Consider the following 24017-nt stretch of genomic DNA (forward strand, 5'->3'; position numbering starts at 1 on the left):
AGACTTTAAGGGATAATGTGCAGTGAGTGGGTCATTATTGTGAAATAAACTCTGACAAGGTGATGCAGGTCTTGAATCACACTGAAGGGGTTTATTTTGACATAATGACCCACTCACTGAAATTATCCTGCTTATTACACAGCTACTTAAATAACAGTTCAATAATTCGACAAAAAATATTAATTTAAAATGATTTTATTGCTCCTCCAGAGACTATGATCAGAACTGTGTCCATAGCATGTAAGTCAGCAAGTCTGCTATTCAGAAAAACAATCAGTATAAAGTATTTAACAAAGCTATGTAATAAACATCATGTGAGAGATCTATGTATGTATGAAAAATCTGCTCTGAGACTCTTGGCTAAAGTTGAAGGATTGCATGAATGCCTTTTTTTCTCCACAGGCTTTGTGCTCAAGTAAACATTTATAAGGCTTAGAATTTGCACCAATGAGTGTACAAATGTCACCACAGTCTTTTCCTGTGTCCCACTCAGTCCCAGTCACATTAGTCATCACCACAGAACAAAGACCCCCCTCAAAGAAATCCAATGTTTTAAGCCTTCCAGATGGTTTTTAATGTTCCTCCGATAATGTGCTAATGTGCGACGGGAAAGGAGTGGAAGTCTTGGAGCTGTGGGATCCGGGATGCCTTTGTATTGCCTGGCCCTCCATTGGAGGCATCCAATAGATGAACACATGTGGTAGACACTTCGTTCTGACACTTTGCCTCCGCCAGTGACCTCGCACATTGGAATGCGTGAGCCATAATGTTCTTGGAACAAGATGGAGGCCCTTTTGAGAGGGGCAGACAATTTAAAATGGGCAAAATGGTAAAAAACAGGGAAGCCAATGAAGAGGCGACCCCGGGGACCGAGGTCATTAGGCTCATACAAGTGTCTGAATGGAAGGCACTCCCAATTTGGACACGCAACACGCTTCAGGCTTTAATCACAGACAAGGACAAACAGATGTCCGGGTATCACAGCCAACATGCTTGCTTCTATTTCTAGTGGAGAGAAAAAAATCCTTTCCATCCTATTTGAATGGAGGTAACCAATAAACCTTCAGTGTAAATTTCTGAAATATGCAGGCTGTGAAAGGCCTCATACATGTTTGTTCAGCATTCTTTGGACTTTATAAAAAAAAACCTTTCCCTTCAGTGGCACAAAAAACAAAGATCAGACAGTTCTGGGTCATGCAGTATATTTGCTGGTGGTTTCAGTCTATAGGTCAACTGTTTAATACTCCACACTTCTCTACGTTATATCAGCTGGTGTGCCACTTGTCACCTCGTGTTCAGAAGCTTACAAGACGTGACAGTCATAGGAAATAATCCTGCCAGAAGCTCTTTTGAGATTGATTACCTGCGAGGGGAGTGTTAGTTACATGGTAAGTTTAGACGAGTCCCAGAAGTGGACATCAATACCTGAGTAGCATTACGACACAGGCGGCAGGCAGGTACAAGGCAGATTTTTATAGTAATTGCAGTGCAGTGTGAAAGCTGAGCAGGGGAAGTAGGTAGAACGGAGGGCTGCGCAATTACAAGTGTCTGCAGAAAACAGCAGGTGGATGTGCTGTAAAGGCTGCACATGAGGCTGCCAAGCCTCCACCCCACACAGGGGTTAGGCTAATAAATAGTAGGTCACCAGCACCCAGCATGTTAAAAAGCTCATGAACAATGACTAGCATCCAACCTCTCCATCTGGACCCAGTGAGAACAGCAGCGCAGGACGGAGGCACCGCAGGGGAAGAGCCATAAAGAATATTGATGGGCCTCATGGCAAGCCACGACTCAAATCACAATGCAGTAAAAAGTAAATTGAGAGTTGACTGTCTGCCATACGATTGACCCAGTGAGCACTCTCATTCACTCAACATTCGTTGTCTCCGTATCTGAGTGTCAAAGTCGGAAATTGGTTTTGGTTGAAGAAATAGAGTTTTTGGGCTGCGGTATCAGTCAGACGTGTCAACTCTGGCTGCAAATCACTCTGGCGGTTCTGTGAGCGCGATAGGGCTCAGCCTTGGCAGAGCACTCTCTCCGAGTATCCAGATAAGTGTTTCTGCCGGTATCTCAGATCCAGCCTCCCCGTCCGCCTTATCAGCCATGAACACACTAACCCCCACCACTCCCCCACTATCTGTGTCATCAGATCCAATGGGGTCACAGCGGAGAGCCAATGAGCGCAGCCTCGGTTTGATGAAACCAGTCTTCTTTTCATCCATCAAAAACAGCGTATTCCCCATTTCATTTCATTTCATTTCATATTCATAAAGTGCGAAGAATCTGCCAGTGCAGACAACAATTTCCAGTTTGTTTTATCCTCCTGCTTGTCTCAACACAAAAAGACTTAATAATACTAATAATTACAAATAGTAATTTTTGTGGTCACATATGGGTAGCAGAAGAATCTGTAAACACAACACTGACATATTGTAACCTAAAAGGGATGTAGCTGACATGTTCAGGGCTACAACTAATGATTATTTTCATTCATTTCTTTTAATTTCTGCTGATTTATTTTCTCAATAATTCAAAGTTTAACTAGTTTACAGAAGAACATCTGTATCAGAGTACAACCCTTGTTGGCAGATGTTTATGTGTTGCTGCAGCAATTTTGCACTCACTAAATCTTGTGTTGGTTATTTGTGGTTGGACTCCACAAAGGTTGTGTTTTTTTATAATGAAGATTTCTTGGAATAAATATCAACAAAAACATACACAATCACAAAATCATCAGCATCTGCCAAACTATTATCCTAAACATTAACTTTCATAATTGTGCATCCATAAGGAAAACATCATACAGATATGGGTGTTAAATTGTAGGGAGTAAAAGTAAAATGTTGTCAGTAGCATACAGATACCTGAAAACTTTATTTAAGTACAGTAAGAGTATTTATGTTTTGTCACTTCCCAACTCTGATAAAACAGTTAATTCAGCTTTAAACTTATTAGCAAACAGTCGCCTGTTTAATCATTCAGGGGTTACGGAGCATTTAGAGTCATGTTTCTGGTCACCTGACTAATGCAAGTCTAGAATTGACTCTCCTTTTAAGCTTTGTTTTGTCTCCCTCCCTTCCTCCCTCTTTGTGAAGGTTTATTCTTCTGCCTGTTATAAGTTTTTCCTCATTACTGCTGCCAAGTACTTGCTCATGGTGGGAACTGTTATAAATTGGCATTATATAAATAAAAATGATTTTACTTGATTTAAAACATATAATTTGATTAATGAAGCTGGTTCCAGTCAGGTTACCTTAGAAATGATGTATTTTGTTCAGATTATATTTCTTATGAAATCTTATATTTCTTATTTCTTATGAGTTTCTTAATGTTGCTCTGTGAAGCATGTGCTGACCTGCTGAACTTGCCTTTGAAATGTGCATCTGTCAGAGAAGACAGAAACTGGAAGATTTTTCCAGAGGAGCAGACTGAGAGGACGCTTGTCTTCACCGAACTAGCTGTGTCCAAATGTCATGGCCTGACCACATCCCTGCCATATTAGCCTTGTCTTACCTGCACAGTCATTTCCCTCACATGAAATGAGTTGAACCTGATTGCCTCTTTGTCCTGTTTCCTAAGCCTGCATCTCTTCAGCCATTAAGCGAGCAGTTTATTCTGCCGTCAGGGTTTTTGTGTAGTTCAGCACAAAAGCGATGGCTGCATTGGTCATAAAAGGCAGAAAGAGAAAGACGAAAAGCATGTGTCTTCCAGAGCGTGAGGTGATAAAATTTGAAAAACCTTTTCTGAGAAGCAGCAACAACTGTACCATCGATCGCTCTTTGAGCAGTCAACTCAAGCTATGGCTCTTCCTGGAAATTCATTTCTGTGTTTGATGATTATAACTCACAGCTAGAGTGCTGTCCTCAGCAACTCACTGTCTCTCTGCCTATGACCTTGGTGAAGATACGGGATCCAGATCAATAATCACCTGCTCTCCCTCAGAACAGATGTGGCAGCTTTCTTTCACCTTGCAAGAGAGCTGATTGTGATAAATATGTTTATCAGCCAATTTCATGTCTTGGAGATTTGTGGCTCTTTGGGATATAAGATTGCTCTTTAAAGTGGGATTAGAAATAGAAGTTTATTTCATGATTCTTGACATGGCAGTAAGTGTCCATGACTGAGGCCCATTTCTTGGTCATTTTCCTCTGTTACAGTGGGACAGCATCTCAAGGTGAAAAGAGCCCCAGACAATAACCCTTCATTGAGTCCTTATACCAGCGACCCAGATTTGGATTCTGTACCAAAGAAGGCAAGCTGAGTTTTTGTCATGTGTGACCTACAAAACTAGGCAAGCTTGATAAATTCTTCAGAAATGAAAAGAAAGCATGTGCATTCTATTAGACCTGTTTAACATACAGTCGTGGGACTTGATTTGTAGTAGTAGTCATTGAATATTTACAGCTTTTACTCACCAAGTGGGGCACGCTGCTTCATTATTCAGTTTGTTTGTTGTCGACTTATCAGACGGATGCTGTGTTGTCTGTTCACAGTGCTGCCATTATCCATTGATAGTTAGCAAATCTTTCTTTTCCTTTCATAAAAAGCTCTGCCTGCACTTCCATGCTGGTCTGGTTTTAAATAACTTACAACACATTGCTGTTGCACAGGCAAGATAACACTTGCCTTTCTTTTGTGCCAAAACAAATTGCATATTCTCTTCAGAACGGCTGATAATGATGCTCATAAAGTAATCGTTTTCTTCTCTGATTTATCTTGGACCTGCCATATGGTAGAGTCTCAGCAAAGGTGAACTACAGTGACGATTAAGTTTGTCTGCATGGGGGCTTGGCTGAGTTTGAAAGAAATTCTGACTTCTGCAGTCCTCCCCAGACAGAAAGTCTGCTCATCAATCCAGCAACCAAGTGAAAGTAAAACTTGTGTCTAACAGAAGAGACTGTCAGAGGAAAGGAAGACTGGTAAAGCAATCATCCACAGGGGATTTATTTATTTCCATTCAAACAGCACTGTTCAAATGGAAACCAGATCAATACTAAGTGACAGACAACTGTAATAAGACAGATCTTTGAATGCCATGTTGGGAAGAGTGTAGCTTATGAGGATTTGTGCTGACTGCACTATCCTTGTTCCTCGCTTGTTTTAAACAAATGCATTCAGTTCATTTATCCAAGGATTTAAATATCTAGACCGTCACGACATGGACACAAAACAAGGAGACGCATCTAGAATATGCCGTAAAACGCTTGTGCTTGCAAGGAAGGAAGAAGTTACTGCTGTTTCAGCTGGTTGGAGGTGAAATGTTTTTCACATTATACTGATGGGAAAATCAGGGATTCACAAGAAGACTTACGTAACTGGAGGTACTTCTGTGGATTGTAAATTATGGACTCTTTGGATGTCACTGTTTCCTCTGGTCATACACATTAAGTAACAACTTTTGTTCAGGGACAGTCCACCCCAAAATCAAAAGAATGTACTTCAGTGCTTTATCCATCTAGATAGTTTTGGTGTGAGTTTCAAAGTTTTAGAGATATCAGCCATAGAGATGTTTGCCTTCTCTCTAATATAATGGAACTAGATGGCACTCAGCTTGTGGTGTTCAAAGCACCAAAAAAATACACTTGAAAAACTCAACAGCAATGTTTCTTTCTAAAAATCACCCAGTTCCTCAAAATAATCTACAAACCTTGTTGTGAGCAGTTTCAAGTAGGAACTACTTTCTTTCTACTGAACTTCACCCACAAACCATATCACTGTGATCGCTAGCTCAGTGGTGCTAATGTTACAGTCGAGAAGGATTCCGTTAATATTCATTTATATGATACGCATACAGTGTCTGTACTATGTGTTTGAACTTGTGACTAAACCTGGCAGTTGCCAGACCAATAATGTAGCCAATAGTTCAAGCAAGACATAACCACTGGACACGATAATGATGTTTTAAAAATCCTGTAAAAGTACTGGAAATTACGTTTGTTATAAATTAGTTAGTGGAAAGAATTTTTGTCCACATGTCACATTGCATTTAATGTCTGCACAGACCACCCCTGTCTTCCTTCTCCAGTGTCGGCATGTTTGTTGTCAGAAACTTTTGACTGTTCCCCGCAATTTCCACCAGGCACAGCTGTGCTGTGCTACGGCCACGCTGAAGCAGTTGGACCGATCCATGGCCTTTCTAGACAATGTTTGTGATTCCACCAGAAGTGCCGCTGGGTGTTTCAGATGCATCCCAATCACAGCTTGGCTCGGCGCTCCGCTCCGTGGAAAGTACGCACTGAGTCTATTTTTGTACGGATGCCACGTCAATTAGCACAGAGCAGACTGAATGGGCAGGAAGTCAGACACAGAAAATGCAGGGAGAATCTGGTTAATTTTCAAAATAAAAGAACCCATGCAGTATCACAATCACAAAGACAAACAGGAAAGAAACTATTTAACCACGTAGCCTGCCTATCCATGGTAGAAGAACAAAGAGCAGGGAAAGAGGACTTAATCAACAAAATCTAAGCAAGTAAACATAATCAGACGGGCAAAACGCTCCACTGCAGAAATGCATCTGAAACGCTGCTGGTGGGGCTTGTAGCCATGCACCATGGTGCAGATGTGCTGTGCCTGGAGGAATTAACCGATTCTTATTCTTTGTAGTAAATTTTGACTCTGAGTGGCACCCTCAAGTGGATATATTGCATAACATCCATTCCAATGAAAAAGCATAAATGAAGGCAGACTTCCCTCTACAATGTCATGCAGTTGGTGGGTGTAGTTTGATAGAAGAAAATAGTTCCAACATGCAACTGTTCATGACAAAGTCTGTGGATCATCTTGAGTAACTAAGTCATGGTTTCCTGTTGAGTTTATCAATTTTCTTTTTTTGTGAGCTTTGAGCAGCACAAGTGCAATCTAGTAATTTAGAAAGAAAACAGACATCTCTACGGCTGATACTTCCAACTCTGCAACTCACACCAAACAATCTACATGGATAAATGACACAACAGGAAAGAGGAAAAATATGGACTTGAGATTTTGGGGTGAGCTATCCCTCTAAGAAGGGTTTGTGCATACCTCTGATATGCATTTTAAATTGCATGTTGCACATGTAATTCTCCCCAGGATTGGGTGTAGGGTAAAGGAATGGGATTTGCTGTTTAACTGGCCTACCCCTTCACTTTAATCCTGAATGGACAACACCATGAAATTAATTTAACATTCCTGACAGCCAGAGATCTAATCACTTTTGAAATGGATCTTTAAAGCATTTCCAGCTCTCCACTGTGTAAGGTTTACAACTTCAAGTGTTTCCTTAGCACTCATTCACAACAGGATCATTTAGATCAGTTGCTCCAAATGCGTGTGTGCCAGCAGGTCTCCTCTGGTAAAATTCACCTCACATTCGACCACAAGGCGGGCAACGAGCTTTGTTGCTGTTTGAGAAGCTAACTATAGAGCAAAACCAAGTGAGGGGATAACAAAGCAGCAGCAGTCAGATTGTATCAAGTCCATGTCTGCAGTGCCAGCAACCAGCTGCATTAGCATAGTGCCAGGGCCACAGGGTGCTCATGAAGGAAGTCCAAACAGAGGGATCAGCGCTGTGTTTCTCAGGGTCACACTCAGATTCTCTTATTGTGATTGTTGTGCTTCATATTAAAGAGTAATAGACGGCAGCTCAGAGGAGAAAAGGCCAAATCAGAAGTTTTCTCCGACTCTGTGCAAGTCTCTCTCTTCATCTATTTCTGAATAAAGCCCAGTTTTGCCAGAGCCACAGATTCTCACACAAAGCCTGCTTCGGTCTCTCAGGGTTGCCTCGCTCAGAGGTCCATGTGGAGAGCAGCCAGCCTTCAAAGTGAGAAAGCCAACCATCCGCCCAGAACTAAAACCTTAGCAGCAACTCAAAGCAATTTTCTGGCTATTTTGTTGATTTAATCCCTAGTTTGTGATGCTTGGGCACAGCAGTGTGACTGTAATGGTGTGTGTGTGTGTGTGTGTGTGTGTGTGTGTGTGCAGTTAGGGGGGTCCCAGATCCTCTGCGCTCCCATCAGCAGGCTACATTAGCACTTTTACAGTCTACCTATCATGAAGGCACTCATCCTTGCCTGTCTAATCAGGGGGAGGGGGCCAGGGGGCCAGGGAGGGCCGGGGGTGAAGCTCTGGGAGCCCTCCAAGCTGAGCTCATCTGTCAGCTTGCCTAATCACATGTCAGGCTGGGATGAGGAGACCAGGCACCTCTTCCTCTTCCTCTTGGAACATTACCTGCTGTCAGCCTCCCTGTCCTCACATACATGAACATGGCCAGCAAAGATCCCCTGTGTTCCTGCTGCTGCATCCACATCAGTGCGGCTAAGTCAGGTGTAGCAGAGAAAATTAAACCCCTTCATACTTATTCCACCACAGGGTTGAAATACACTGTGTGACTACAGTCATGCATTTTCATGTCTGCTACCCCGACATTTTCATGTTAGCTGCTAAGAGCTGCTATTAACCTTTCAAGCAGCCAAGGCACACACTGGTTTTATTAAAGGTAGGAAATGATTGGTGTCAGCATTTCTGACAAGGTGTGGTAAAAAGTGAAATTACATAAACTCCGGCTGAGCCAGACATTTTAAAAAGTCTATTGCCATGCACAGAATCTACATTCAGCATTTTGTTTCCCCTTATGGATCCAGTACTGGCAGGCCAAGAGTTTGACTTTATGTCTATCACCATCTTTCAGCATATAAATGACTGGATTATAAAAAGAATCTGTTGTGTTTTAATAAAAATAAAACTAAATGATAAATGTAACCAGTGGTAGAAGAAGTACTCAGATCTTTTTCCTGAAGTAAAGATAGAAATACAGTCTGAAAATACTCTATTACAAGTAAGTCTTAAGTTCTAATGTTAGTTAAAGATCATGTAAAGAAAAGAGGTGAATTTTTCTACTAAACATATTAAACATGTTAGAACATAGTTGCTGAAAACGTGAAAATACTGCTATGTACTTCTACTACTACTACTACTACTACTATGTAGTACGGAATTCTGGAGTTAGACCATTAAACTGTTGTGCATGATTTCTGTGTTCAGGATTTTTTGGTGTGGCCTGAAACATGTCTCGCTGGAGTCATGGTCCCTCAACACTATAGAAGCCCCACAAAAACAAATACTCACAAAATGAATTCACTCAGTTACAAAATCAGTCATCAACTGCTTCAAGCCTCCTGTCCCACCTGAAGATGTCATGTGTTTATTGTCCCCGGAGACAAAGACCTGGTGTTGCTAACACAGGACGCTAACTGAGCGAACAAGCCAATGGCTAATTGCAGCAGTGAAACAATTCCTCCACCTTAACGACAAAGCGCAGTTCCTGCTGCAACTAATGAATAAATGAATGCGTAGTCGATTAAGACTCCTCTGAGCTGATCCTATTATCAGGCAGCCCTACATATAATATTGCGTATATTACTACATAAACTGCATATAAGATCATTTTAATATTGTCATTTGTCAATGTGGGTCCAATTTTAGATGCTTTGTACACTGTTAGGTAGATTAGCAGTAAAGTACTACTGTCAGTAGCAGTCAAATAAAAGTGGTGGAAAAACTACAGTATTTGCCTTTGAAATGTAGTGGAGTAGAAGTATAAAGTAGCATGAATTTGAAATATTCAAATCAAGCACAGACATCTCACAATTGTACTTAAGTGCAATACTTAATGCTTAAAGCAACTTTCTATATACTATATTTCCTGTCATGCTAAGATCAAAGAGGAAGAAAAGGTTGCTTGAAGGTTGTTTTAAGGTTGCTACAAGCTCAGCACATCTTTCCAGCAGACCTTTAAAAAGAATCATGTCTCAGAAGAGTTTGGCCAAAGCAATAAGATTCATGTTACAGGAATGAAAGAAAACTCAGTGGCTGTCAGGAGAGTGGTCCAGGAATGCTGACCTGTCAGTTTGTGGCGAAGTTTGTGCAGACCTGTGAGCTTTACAGGAAGCCCACAGATGGTCTCACCATACATGGGTATTAATCTGTCAGCTTGGGCTGTGGTCTGGACTGTGAAGAAGAGAGGAGGCTCTCCACTATGCAGGTGTTGTTTGGCTGTTTGTGGCAACCTGTCTGAACGTGGTCAGAGAAAGAAAGCTTCAGATCCCCAAGGTCACACACCACCCCTGCAGTAATTGCTGCTCATGGTCCTCGGAGGAATTGTGAAAAGAATGCCCCAATGTCATCTGCTAAGTGTGTGTCTCCTCCACTGAGAGCAGAGGGGCTGAAATGGGTCAGAGGCACCAACAGGATTGGAAGTGGTCTTTTGTTAGGGCAACAGAAGAAGGTTAATTGCTTTTTTAGTGGGAAACTATAATATTTCAGTCCAGCTATGGTCCCCAGTGTCAATGTATGTGTGTGGGTGTGTGTGTAGTGGGACTATGTTAATGAATATATCCCGAATGGCAAGGGCAAACCAGAGAAGTGAATATCCAACAGAATTCTGTGTGGACTGCTCTGTGTTGTATGTGGCCCACATTAAGAAAAAGTATTCTGTTGTTTCACCCCAAAAGCAAAGCTTGGTGTTTGTCCAGCCAAAAAAAGTGTTACTTGTACAAGTTTGATCACTGGATTGTACAAGTTTGATCCCCGGATCATTTTGGAATTTGCAGTTATTCATGTTACTTGCACAAGTGTGTTTGTTCACTCCAAACAGGCAGCCATAATGTAATGAGCAACATACCAGCAGCTAGTGAGCACCGGTGGGCAGGCACCACCTGTGTGTGTGTGTGTTAGCACTCACAAGAGAAGCTGGTTCTTTCTGTTTTATCCCTCCTGCTTCTCTTTTTTACCGCCTCTTCTCTGTACATTCATAAAGTTACTTTAAAATACATTACTCCTCCAGTCAGCAGTCAACATCGACAGGGAAACTCATTAGTGTACAGTTAACAGCTGAGCAAGGTCGACTCCTCCGTGGGTTGCTGCTGCAGACAGGTTGGGAAGCAAGAGTGAAAATATATTCACTTTTTAATTCCAAAAATTTAAAAATCAAACTTTGTTCTCTCCTTTCATTGGTAAATGGGTCCATGATTCCTCCATGGGTTGCTGCTGCAGATAGGTCAAGAAACAAGGGTGACAATACTTTATTTTTTTTTTAAAGATTTTTTAGGGGGGACTTTTTGTCTTTATTTTGATAGGGACAGCTGAAGATGTGTTAGGAAAGGGGGTAGAGGGAGAGGGAATGACACAGCAAATGGGCCGTAAGCGGGAGTTGAACCAGCAGCTGCTGCAGAGGACTGACAGCCTCATAATGTAGGGCGCAAGCGAGAGTGTAGATGAATCCACCTTTTAATTCCAAAAATCTGAAACTTAAAGTCAGAGCTCTCCTCGTACCAGTGAAAGAGTCCACATCAGAGCAAAATCAGTGTGACTCTGGTGTTTCTTCCTCCAGAAGCTCCAGTCTGTCTCCAGCTCCCTGTTCCCCAGAGCTCCCAGCTTTCAGCAGCTGTCTGCTGGCTGTGTGCCTCAGCTCCACCCCTTCAGTGTGAACACACTAATAGACTGTTCATATCTCCTGTTAACATGTGTTCTGGGTGATCTAATCATTACTGAACACCTCTAAGTCTGTCAGTTTACACTTGGCATTAGAAATGCCACGTGTGAACAGTCCTTCTTCTGTGTCTCAAAAGACCACCTATGATTGGGTCTCACTTTCCCACTTTATATGCAAATAAACACTAGGGTTATTTTGTCAGCTGAATGTCCACTACTGTCGATTTGGCTGTTCTATATGAAGATTGTGTTCCTTTTTTTTGGTTCAGTGCCACTCTAGACCCCTGTATCAGCTTAGACAAGCCTCATGTTTTCCCTCTGCTGTCAGCAGCTTGACAGCAGAGATGCTCCGTGGTGTGCTTGGATTTTATACCTGAACTATGAGATGGACGCACTAGTTTATATGTTTTTATGAAGAAAGGAACAAAGTAATGTATTTGTGCGTATGCATGAATGATTAAGAATTTGCTGTGGCCATTTCACTTTCCTACTGTATGTACACGTTTGTGGAATGTGTGGCCCACCAGCAGTAGCCAACATACTGGGACAAATGGACACAATGTTTTTTTACACAAAGAAATAAAAAACTTAATATAGAACATTTGCCAATTTTACAAGAAGGCCCAAATAAATTAGTTCACAAAAATTACAAACTTTCTCCTAACTAAACAAATTTGTGAGTTGTTCATTTAGGAGAAACTAAACTAAAAACTAAAAAAAACACATTTTTGTGAAATTACAGTTTTTTGAGGCAGAATGTTCACCATAGGCAACAGAACTTACCTATATTAATTTGACATCAATAACCATCAATAAAATGTATTCTTTCATAAATTCCATGTAAATCAGTGAAACTGGTACTGCTACATCCTGGTAGGTAAGATGCCCTTCACAGGAGTAGCCGCCGGTACAGTGATGCTGTGACTGACAACATTTTTTACAATCAAAGAAACAACTTAATATATTGTATTTAATATAATATAAAAGGCACAAATGATTGCGCAACAATTGTCTGCACAGACCACCAAAAATGTAATTTTTTAAGGGAGTCTTGGGATTTTGCGATTACCAGTATGTTCACAAACATCTGGCAGGTAAAAGTCCAAAACACATAATTTGCATTACAGTGAACCAAACAGAATTCAGACAGCTCTTTCATGTGGACATATGGGACGTCAGTTGAGTAGGCAGTCCTTCAGTTTGGCCCAGGATACATTGTGTACACACTGCTGAAACAATGTGGTCACTTGCAGCCCAGACCACCTCTGAATGTGGTCTAAGTGACTGAATCCCAGTGTGTCCTAAATTTGTCTTAGGTGTATTCACACCTGTAGTCATGGCTGTCCACTTGTGATCAGATCACCAGGACACATATTAATACTAAGTGTGAAAAGCCTCCGTGTAAAAGTCATGTACCTGAAAAAGAAAATCTCAAAATGAATCAATCTCCCTCATTCTCCTGTCTGTCTGTTCTTTTACTCTAGGACAAGAACATCAATTTGATATCTGAATAGAATTCTGCACTCAGCATCTTCTTTCACACAAGCTGCAGTGCCAGGGTGTGATCATGGGGATGAAAGGCTTCCTCTTAGGCTGCATGGCCGTGGCCCTGCTCTTCGAGCTCTCCACTGCTGGCCTGGTCAAGAAGATTCTCCGCCACCGTAGAGACGCTCTGATGCCCAAGAAAACCCAGGAGAATCTTACCCTGCCCCACCCTGACCAGCCAGTAGTGTTCAACCATGTTTACAACATCAACGTCCCCTCCTCGTCTCTCTGCTCTGTGGACCTGGACTCGCCTGGAGGCACTGAGCTCAAACACAAGAACACCCCACTGGACATGCAGAACACCGAGCATATGGAGCACACAGAGGATGGTGAAAATCAGATCGTTTTTACACACCGCATCAGTATCCCCAAGCAGGCATGCGGCTGCGACAACCAGCTGCCAGACATCAAGGATATTCTGAACAGGCTGGAGATGCTGGAGTCTGAGCTGTCGAGTCTGAGAGAGCAGTGCAGCAGTGGGGCAGGTTGCTGTGGAGCTCAGGTTACAGGTGAGTCTATACTATGTGCTATTGTACTGCACATGTGTAATGTGTTTCAGTGGCAGTGTGTTTAAGGTTCACCATACCTGAAGTCATCTCAAGTGAAATTTGTTTTTAAAGTATTCATGTTAGAAAGGTCAAGAATAAGGGTTAAAAAATAAGTGAATAAATGCAGCATAATTAAAAACTGCCTAGGCAGTATATTCCAAAAGACCATAGCAATGGCGTTACATCTTTTAGCCTATTAGCACAAATTGTCTGTATTTCACATTACTGACACACCTTTCTAAAGCAGCTATGAACAGACTTTTTTTCACTCCATGAGAGGAACTTACATCTGATTTATCAGAATCCAGTGATGACAAACTTTTCAATACAGAAATTGTAATATTCTCATTATCCTTTCCAAGATGTTGAACTTTGCTTGGTCAGTGCCTCATAAACTTCAAACCTCTGATGCTGTTAGTGTCATTCACTTTGATGTGCCGTCGATGTCAGATGATGTAGTACAATGAGCAAGAAAGTCTGCATATGGAGGATTTGGGGTGGATGGTTGGATCAAACAAGACTTTCCCTCAGGAGACCGGGTCATGTCCCATATGAAACCAAAAGTCCATGTTGAGTTCTTTTTAAGATGTTGAGCAAGTTACGCAACTTATGTATCTAACTTACACCTGTACTTAAAGTTATGTATGTAACATTACATAACTAACATGAACTTACATTAGAAAAGTAAGCTACATATTTTACCCTAAGCCATGACCATTTCCTAAACCTACCCAAGTAGCTTTTGTGCCTTTATTTTGAAAGTCTACTGGTACATTGAATATTAACATTGCTAACTAGGACCAAGCAGACATATTTTATGAGTTGATTTGCCTCCTGTCTTGATTTTGAAAAATGCAAAGCTTTTTAGCAGCTTGCTGTTATTGATTATTAAGAAATATTTGCATGCACTACTGAAGAGATATTGAAAGTTGCATTCATAGTACCATGCAACAATTGTGTAACTCAAGCAAGCAAATGTAAAACTGTTTCTACCTCCTTTTTCTTTCTTGCCTTGGCCAGGTGAAGTGTCCACAAAGCCCTACTGTAATGGCCATGGGAACTGGAGTGCTGATACATGCAGCTGTATATGTGAGCCTGGATGGAAGGGCCCCAACTGTACGGAACCTGAGTGTCCCAGTGACTGCCAGGACCAGGGCCGCTGCGTGGATGGCAAATGTGAGTGCTTTGAAGGCTTTGGAGGGGATGACTGTGGTATCGAGCTCTGCCTGCTGGACTGCGGTGACTATGGCCACTGTGTTGACGGGTCATGCCTCTGTGAGGAGGGCTTCATCGGTGAGGACTGCACACAGACCAACTGCCTCAACAACTGCCTGGGCCGCGGACGCTGTGTGGACGACGATTGTGTTTGCGACGAACCGTGGACAGGCTTCGACTGCTCCGAGCTCATCTGTCCAAAAGATTGCTACGACCGTGGACGCTGCATCAATGGCACCTGCTACTGTGAGGAGGGCTTCACTGGAGAAGACTGCGGTGAGCTCACTTGTCCCGGCAACTGCAACAACCGTGGCATGTGCGTGAATGGCCAGTGTGTGTGCCAGACTGGCTACAGTGGAGAGGATTGCTTAAAGCTCACCTGTCCACAGAATTGCAATGAGAGAGGCCATTGCTTCAATGGGAAGTGCATCTGTGATCCAGGATTTGAGGGTGATGATTGCTCCATCCTCTCATGCCCTGACAACTGTAGCAACAGGGGCCAGTGCATTAATGGAGAATGTGTATGTGATGTAGGATACCAAGGCGAAGACTGTAGCGAGCTCTCCTGCCCTAACAATTGCCAAGACCATGGACGCTGTGTTAATGGACAGTGTGTATGCAACAAAGGCTATGCTGGGGAGGACTGCAGCATCAAGACCTGTCCAAAAGACTGTATGGGACGTGGAGAGTGTGTGGACGGCAAGTGTGTGTGCTTTGTTGGCTTCAAGGGTAAAGACTGCAGTGAGCTGACCTGCCCAAATGACTGCATGGACCGTGGTCACTGTGTCAATGGACAATGTGTTTGTCATAAGGGTTACACTGGTGAGGACTGCAGTGAGAAGACGTGTCCCAAGAACTGTCTTGATAGAGGTTACTGCGTCGACGGCAACTGTGTGTGTTATGAGGGTTTCACTGGCCCGGACTGCTCTATACTGACCTGCCCAGATGACTGCCAGAACCAGGGACACTGTGAGAACGGAGTGTGTGTTTGTGATGAGGGCTTCATTGGAGAGGACTGCTCTGAGGGTAAGATAGACCATGCATACATATTGTGCAGCTTCCACAAGTTAATACAATTAATTTTAATAATGTACTATTCAGATGCTACAGTCTATAGGATTGTATTCCATGTTTGCCACAGTGGCTTTACATTATACTACTGGCGTCTGCCGCAGAAGTCAGAGAAATTTTCATATTCTACAAATAGTGGTTTTAAAGTTGCATTAATCATTTTTGGTCACTCTGGGGCAAAACTTTACAAGAAGTGTTAAATTACATTTTTGACATATCAACCTTTAAAATTGATATAGCTACTATGTTAGCAAAATATTGCCCGTTTACATGTTCGGCAGGATAGAGCAATAAGAAGTCAGAAGTCTTGCCCCTGAAGACCTGAACATAGTAGTCCAACATTTACTCTTTCCTTTAGCTCTATTTTGGTCCCCACCAACACCTGAGAAAAATATATGGTTCTTAAACTGCTAAATGCTCCACTATGTGTACAAGCTAGTTTCTCACTAGTTGCTGTCTGACTAGTTGCTGTCTAACAGGGTTTGTGAAAGTGGTGAGACTGAACTACAAGGTGGCCATAAAAAAAAAGACAAACACAAAAAAAAATCATTTGGTTAAAAGAGGATAAAAATAATCTGTAGAACTGTGCAAGACTTCAGAATTGTCTGTGGATTTGTAACTATGAGGCTCTCCTCTCACATGACATATATATATATATCAATTAATGGAACTGGAAAAGATGAATTGTGTGACCATTTAGCAAAATATAAAATATAATGTTTTTTTCAAAATGTAATTTCGATTTAAATCTAAAAATATGTGTTAGGGTGTCACTTGTTGCTCTTCTACAGACGTACTCATCATGTGGCATACTGTACATCACAACTATATTATATAAAACATTTTCAATAATATATATATTTGGGTTTGAATCCTGTAGTCTATGAGATTATGATAAGGAGTTGTTTGTTTCCATAGAAAATCAATTTCCAAATTTAAATGCCATCAACTCGATGTCATCTATTATTACTAACATTTTAAAACCCTCAGTACAAATAGCTGATCATCAGTGTCTCTCTACAGTCTCACCACCCAAGGATCTAACAGTGGTGGAGGTGACCCCAGAGACAGTGGACCTGTCCTGGGAGAATGAGATGCGTGTGACCGAGTACCTGATCACCTACGTGCCCACTGCTCCTGGAGGTCTGGAGCTGGACATGCAGGTACCTGGGGACCAGAAAACAGCCACAATTAGGGAGCTTGAGCCTGGCGTGGAGTACCTGATCAGCGTCTATGCTGTGCTGAGCAACAAGAGGAGTGTTCCTGTCAGTGCCAGGGTGGCTACACGTATGTCAATCCTCTCTGTGGCAGTTTAGAAAATGCAGTGTATAAATCTAGATGAAATGTAGTCAGAGTTTTCTTCTATGCCTCCCAGATCTGCCTGAGCCTGAGGGACTCAAGTTCAAGTCAGTGCGGGAGACATCAGTGGAGGTGCAGTGGGACCCACTGGACATTCCCTTCGATGGCTGGAACCTCATCTTCAGAAACACAGTGAGTTTTGCTGCCCTATATGTTAATGAAGCTTCTGTATTCCAGGAGGAGGTTGAACTGTACCACAGCTTCTATCATTATCCACATTTTCCTCTGGTAGAAACCACAAACAACCCACTGCAGACCCCCTACTTCAAATTCAGTAATTGCTTAATGTGCCTACATGAAGATCAGGGTGAGCATCCTGTGGAAAATAGCTTAGTCAGGCCAGAATGCAAGAACACTGCAGTTAAAACTGTTAGCATGTCCTGACAGCTCTAAGGACCATATAGCACAGAGCTATAGTCTTCTGTTTAACACTTTATTTTCCTTTTTGAGTGAAGAAACTTTCAGAGAAACTTTTCCAAATGGTGCTACTGGGATCCACACTCTAGTAAACTCTCTTCAAGTCCCCTGTCAACTCTTAAGTCCAAACGCCACCCAGAGTGCCATTATGTATGATTTGACAGTTTTTTGCCTCCCACTCGGCACATTATGCCAGCACTAGTCTTTGTGGTGGTTGATGACTGGGGTTTTTTGGTGCTGGCAGAAAGAGGAGGATGGTGAGATTCTTAACTCCCTCGGCCGTCCAGAGACCACCTTTGAGCAGTCAGGCCTGGGCCCTGGCCAGGAGTACGAGGTCAAGCTGGAGGTGGTGAAGAACAACAAGCGCGGACCGCCGGCCTCCAAAAACGTCGTCACAAGTGAGTGTACACATTCACACTACTAACTGGCTTATCATTCTTTTGTTTTAGACTTACAGGAACAGTCACATTCCAGCAGGGTGTACATATACTCAGTGTGCACTGGGTATTTTAATGTAACCCTCAACAAATTGGGCCCTGTTTTCTTGGGTTAAAGAGAGTCAAGATCTGTTTTATGAACTAATTTGTAGAATAAAATAATAGGTAATAAAAAGATACACTAAAGGGACAGGGGATCGGGGATAAGATAATAGGACAAATGTCCTCAACTGCTGCTGCTCTCGTGCATACTTTGCACTTTATAACTAAACAGATTATCATCAGCGCTAACTTCAAAAGCCAGTACCTGTGATGGTATGGGTATGTGTTAGTGCCCATGGCATCATGGGTAACTGTCACATCTGTGAAGGCACCATTAATGCTGAAAGGTACACACAGGTTTTGGAGCAACATATGCTGTCTTCCAGACAACATCTTTTTCAGAGACATGGCTTCTTATTTTATAATGCCAAGACACATTCTGCACGTGTTCGTGGTAAAAGAATTTGGGTAATAGGCTGGCCTGGCTTCAGTCCAGACCTGTCTCCCATTGCCAAGTACAAAATACAACAACAGAGACCCCGGACTGTTGAGCACCACAAGTCATATATCAAGCATATATCAAGAATGAGAAAGAATTTCACTTTGAAAACTTCAACAATCAGTGTCCTCAGTTCCTACACACTGAAAAGGTGATGTATCACAGCGGTAAACATGCTCCTGTCTCAACTTATTTGGAAAGTATTGTGGGCATAAAGAATCTGAATTAAGGTATATTTTTTTTACAAATTTTTTTTTTCAGGTATTGCACATTTTTGGAATTGCGTTTTTACAATTCATACGTATGTCTCTGACTGAGGGATTCTAGAAAAGCAGATATATGATATATTTGAAGATATATGCAATAATTGTAATCTCAAACTCTTGGTATTAATCCTAACTATTGTATTCAAAAGACATTTGCAGAAGAATAAACTCTCTTTCACCATTCTGACCTGCAGATCGAGAGGGGCTTATTTTCCAGAAATAGATACTATTGTGGAATAAATTGTCACTTGGAGCTGTCAACATTAAATGCAAAAACAGCTTGCCACCTTCATACCTTTCGTAGGTTCATTGGTTTCTATATCTGGGTTGTCCATTTTGCAGCCCCCTGCGGAGTATTGAAAACAGCTCTGACATACCATGTCAGCCTGAGTGATTAGCTCATTAGATTTCATTGCTTTGTTGTGATTTAGCAATGGTAGTAAAAAGAGATATGGATTTCTAACCCTATTGGCAAGTTATGAGATATCTCCATAGCTCCATTAGGTCATAAAGCTCAACGGCTTGTAACACTCTGAGGAACTCAGGGCTGGGGATCAATAGAAAGAGAGAAAACAGAGTTGCTTTCATGAGTTCACCTGCCAGACCAAGCACCAGCTACCAGGCTATTTTTTTTAGGTGTCTTTTAGGTGTCGACTAAGCGGTGGGTTAAAACAGTGCTCCAGCTCTTGTTAAGGATGTTAAATGTATATTTATATAAGTGAGCCCCAGTGGCTGGCCTCCAGGCTGAAACTTAAAGCTGGACTCAAACTGGGCTAGCTGGTACTCCTGGGAGACTTCTGTTTCAGCAAAGCAGATTCAACATTCACCACAGTCAGCACTACGTTTTATAAGTGGCAGCTCCATCCAACAGCAACTTCTATGCTTATTTATGGTGTGAAAATGGTGTGCACTTTGCCAGGACAAACACAAGTATGCATGGAAATGCCATTAGAAGCCTATCATCACCTTTTCTTCTACACTCTGCAGTAAGAGCAGGGATGGTAAATTACAGTAATAACTAACTGTAGAGCACATGAAGGTGTTATTTGTTCTATTTCTGCAGTGTCATTAATGGTTAAACTACACAAAAGGAAGTAGAGTGAAAATGCCTGTGCTGTAGTTTTGTAGTATTCTTATGGTTGGATTCTTCATTCTTCTGAGCAGCACACACTGTTCTGCATTCTGAGAGAAAATGTTCCACACACTCAGAATCCTCCTTGCAAGAATAAATAACCTGAAAGATGACCTTCCTATGAGAAAAGTAAAATTGAAGAACTTTTCAAAAAGAAAATCATTTTACCATTTTACAGCTGCATATTTCTATCTCCATGATAAAAAATGTGGTCGGTTTCTTGTTGAAACAAGACAATGTTATCACAAAATATAACAGCTCAGAGAGGTACGGTATGTGGTCAGAAAGAGGACTAAGGTCTTTACCGCTGATAGAGGAGAGAGCTGAATATTAAATATTTTGGTAAATACACTTGCTGCCCAAGAATTAGTTGAATTGTAACTTGTGCCGTCACTATGAGGTTGCTAAGCAACAAGCCGAGACACAAGGAGGTCAGTGCCCAACTACAGCCACCAATTTTGCCACTGTGCAGGCATCTACTCACAAGCTCAAGCCTCTCGTCCATGAATAGATGAACACTTCCTTCTGCACGGTGAGACAGTTGGTGGACTGCAGAAAAAAGAGGTCCAACATGAAATTGCTCACAACAAGGTGTGTCAATTATCTTGAGTAACCAGGCCGGAAAGAGACATTACTGTTGAGTTTTTCAAATGTATATTTTTTAGCTTCCCTTTTTGGATCTCCAACTTGGCAAATCATCCGTGTAAATAGTGATGCACCAGAGGCAGGTACAACGGGCCCTTCAGGGGAATGGGAGCTGACACTGATCGGTTTAGTTAATTTTACACCCAAAACACACTTATGATTAATTGACATATTATATACATCCCCATTGTGCCTTGCACTTTACTTTGCACAAAGATTATGTGCCCTTTAGATTGCAAAGTGGGGTTGGACATGTGAACACTTGCTCCATGCACTTTTGACCATACACCATAGACAGCATCTAAACAGGGCCCTGTGAAACAAATACAAAGTTTGTCAGTAAAGCAAGTACATTTTGAAGCACTCACTAAGTGAACATGAGCAGAAACAAGTTCTCAGCTTTTAAATATATTATACATTTTACACTTGTGGTAGCTATATTTAGCTATTTTTGGTGGTCGTCTTGATACTGCTAAAAATAATAAAGTGGATATTCACTGGGAACTGTCAATGTGTGATCAGAGAGAATATAGAGCTAATGTTTGCCACATGAACTGTACAGACTGTTTATTCACCCAAAACAGCTACAGCACTGACTGTATGGATAAGGACAGAGACACTGCTGTTGAGTTTTTCAGATCTATTTTTTTGCCACTTTGAGCACCACAAGCCAGATGCTATCTAATCCCATTATATGGAGAATGCAGACATCTCTACTGCTGATCTCTCCAAAACTCACACCAAAACTATCTAGATAGATAAACACCACCACAGGTAAGAGGGAAATATGGATTTTTTGTTTTGTCCCTTTCAAACAATAAACATTTACATTTTTTGAAAAGACATTAACAGATTTTTTGTCATGGTGGCTGCTACATGTTAGTATGTCATTAGTAAGTGAATGTAGTGTGTTTGTGAAAAAGTGATTTGGCCATTTTGCACATTGACCTTCAACACTACTGGAAAAGTAGATCATTTTTTCTTCATTAGTTAAATTCTTTGCACCTTACCTCTTGTAATCCAAGAAAATATCAAAAAGTCAAAGGGGATTGATGTTTTTCATATCTACCATTTATGCACACTCTCATGTACACTCATACGATTATGCCCTCGTGTCAGCACTACTTGGATAATGAGGTTCAGAGTTCTCTGTGTCACTCACACTCTCTTAATGTCTCCCATTACAACGGCTTGCGGGAGCATACTGTGGGATTTGCATGCTGAGGGGCTAATTGTGTAAAGCCAGTCCCTCTGCCCCCCCCAACATAACCCACCATGTGTGGGAGGAACTAGTCAGTCAAGCAGGCAGGCTCAGAGGAACGTCGGCCTCCCAGGAGGATGGTATCATGACCCCCGAACAACACACTCGCAGCCTCCTCAGGAGACAAATCTGTGTTAAGCTCAAATGCAGATTCTTCATTTTATCAGTGCTGCACAGAGGCTTGACTTTCCTGAAGTTGCTTGCGTGTGACAAATCAATTTCAGTGGTGGTGAAAAGGCGCCCTTCATGGCGCAGGGATTTGATCTGTAAATAGTTTGAATAACCTCATAAATGCAAGAAGGCTGTCACATTTTTCAGCAACTGCATTGCTGAAATGACTGTATTCATGCATAAAACACCATGAGACTTTATGCCTCTACCTCAGAAACCCTCCTGACTCAACCATGTGCACCCTACCTTCATGGTCTATGGTAAGGGTTAGGATAACGCACCAGTCGATCACAGTGCAGTGGTAAGCCCACAGATAGTACGGAGTTCAATCCATCAATAAGAGCAGAACACCAACACTACCAGTGGTATAACCATGATGAAAAAATATCTGCTTCTGCTCAAACATAAAATCTAGCTACAAAGAACGAAAACTGAGAAGTCCATGTTCCACCTGGTGCAAAGCAGCGCTCAGTGCAGCATAGACTGATGGGGTTGTCATTTTCATGCCCAGCGCCCATGTTCAGTGTTGGGCAAGTGACATCCAAAATGTAATACATTATATATTATTTGTTACTGTCATTTGAAAGTAATTAGTTACATTACAATATTACTGTCTCTGAATTGTAATGCGTTACACTACTTTTGCATTACTTTTGAGTTACTTTTACTTTATGATAAATTTATTTTAACAGCGAGAGACAGAATATCAACAAAAAATCCAGAAATAATATCATCATATAAAGTTTAGAAATTAATTTACATTTGATCAAATACTTATTTTCTCCACTGTATATTCAGATTCAACCCTGAACCTGAGGTGCACAGATTCACTTCTCCTCAACAGCATGTGGACTCGCGGTTTAGGCTGCTGTTTGTAATAATAACACGGTAGATGGCCACATGGCCCACTCTCTATGACAACGTTAGCTTACCTTGTCACTGCTGGTGTTCACAGGGATTTTGTTGACAAGCTTTATGAACGCCGGCAATTCTACCGTTGATAGGGGGAGCATGTCTTCCACAATATACATTGCCGCCAGTCTCCTCACTTCTCTGGCTTCAAGAAGCATGGCAAACCGAGAGAAACTTTTGTTGCTTTGTCTTTCCCGTATGCTCATCCTTGGTTGTCTTTCTCTTATCCGCAGGTGTATCTCTCTCGTTTAGCTTAATGTTAGCGTGGCACCGGTCCAGTTTACTAGTGCTATTTCTTTAAGTAGGGAGTTCCCTCGGTGTCGCACACAGATTGCACTTGACTATTTTGCTCTTGTTCTTTTCTCTGAAGAACTAAAAATAATGTGAATATGTCCATCTTGCAAATGTAGAATCCATGTCTGTAGTCATCTCTGCGAGTTCCAGCAACAGGAAATGACTCTCGCGGATTTTTTTTTCTGTTGTCGGGATGTCTCGCGGTGTTGGTGAATTCTTAAAAAACAATACCTAATCGGGTTAAAATGCTTTGTAACGCGTGTTACTTAGATTGTAACTGGTATAATATTACAGAAATTTTATTAGTAATGCGTTATATTACTGTGTTACAGCAAATAGTAATACATTACTGTAATTGCGTTACTTTTGTAACGCATTACTCCCAACACTGCCCATGTTGTGCAAGTAGCAAATGTTCTTGCACCCATTTCTGTTGGTTTTAAGAAGTGAGGTGTGGTCAGGTGCATTGTCGGTGCATTGCTATCTCAATGCAGCAGAATGTGTTAGCACCTTTGACCACCAAAAACCTCGTCAAGTTAATGATGCAATATTGTCTTGCAATTTAAAGGAGAGTAAGATGCATACTCATAGGTTCACAACTCAGGTACACTCTGATTGCAGTTAATCTCGGAGTCATAAAAATAATGATAAATGAGATAAATGCACTTGCTTCATGCACTTCAGACCACTATAGATCATCTAAACTGGGCTTTGCGTCTAAAACACAAAGTTTA

The 24017-nt window shown here is 41.6% G+C and overlaps 1 protein-coding gene across 4 annotated transcripts in view; it reads left to right on the forward strand.

Annotated features, from left to right (window-relative positions):
• tncb (tenascin Cb) overlaps positions 1-24017 on the forward strand; it is a 126415-nt gene that overhangs the window by 62686 nt on the left and 39712 nt on the right. For all 4 annotated transcript variants that reach the window (XM_084729340.1, XM_084729339.1, XM_084729341.1 and 1 more), the window contains exons 2-6: positions 12954-13523; positions 14583-15803; positions 16872-17135; positions 17224-17339; positions 17869-18022. In XM_084729340.1, the coding sequence (XP_084585466.1) occupies positions 13037-13523; positions 14583-15803; positions 16872-17135; positions 17224-17339; positions 17869-18022 (2242 nt within the window). In that variant the 5' untranslated portion in view covers positions 12954-13036. The remainder of the gene's footprint in view (positions 1-12953; positions 13524-14582; positions 15804-16871; positions 17136-17223; positions 17340-17868; positions 18023-24017) is intronic.

This window comes from Lutjanus erythropterus, chromosome 10 (genome assembly GCF_056507025.1).
Source record: "Lutjanus erythropterus isolate fLutEry1 chromosome 10, fLutEry1.hap2, whole genome shotgun sequence".
Taxonomy (NCBI): Eukaryota; Metazoa; Chordata; class Actinopteri; order Lutjaniformes; family Lutjanidae; genus Lutjanus; species Lutjanus erythropterus.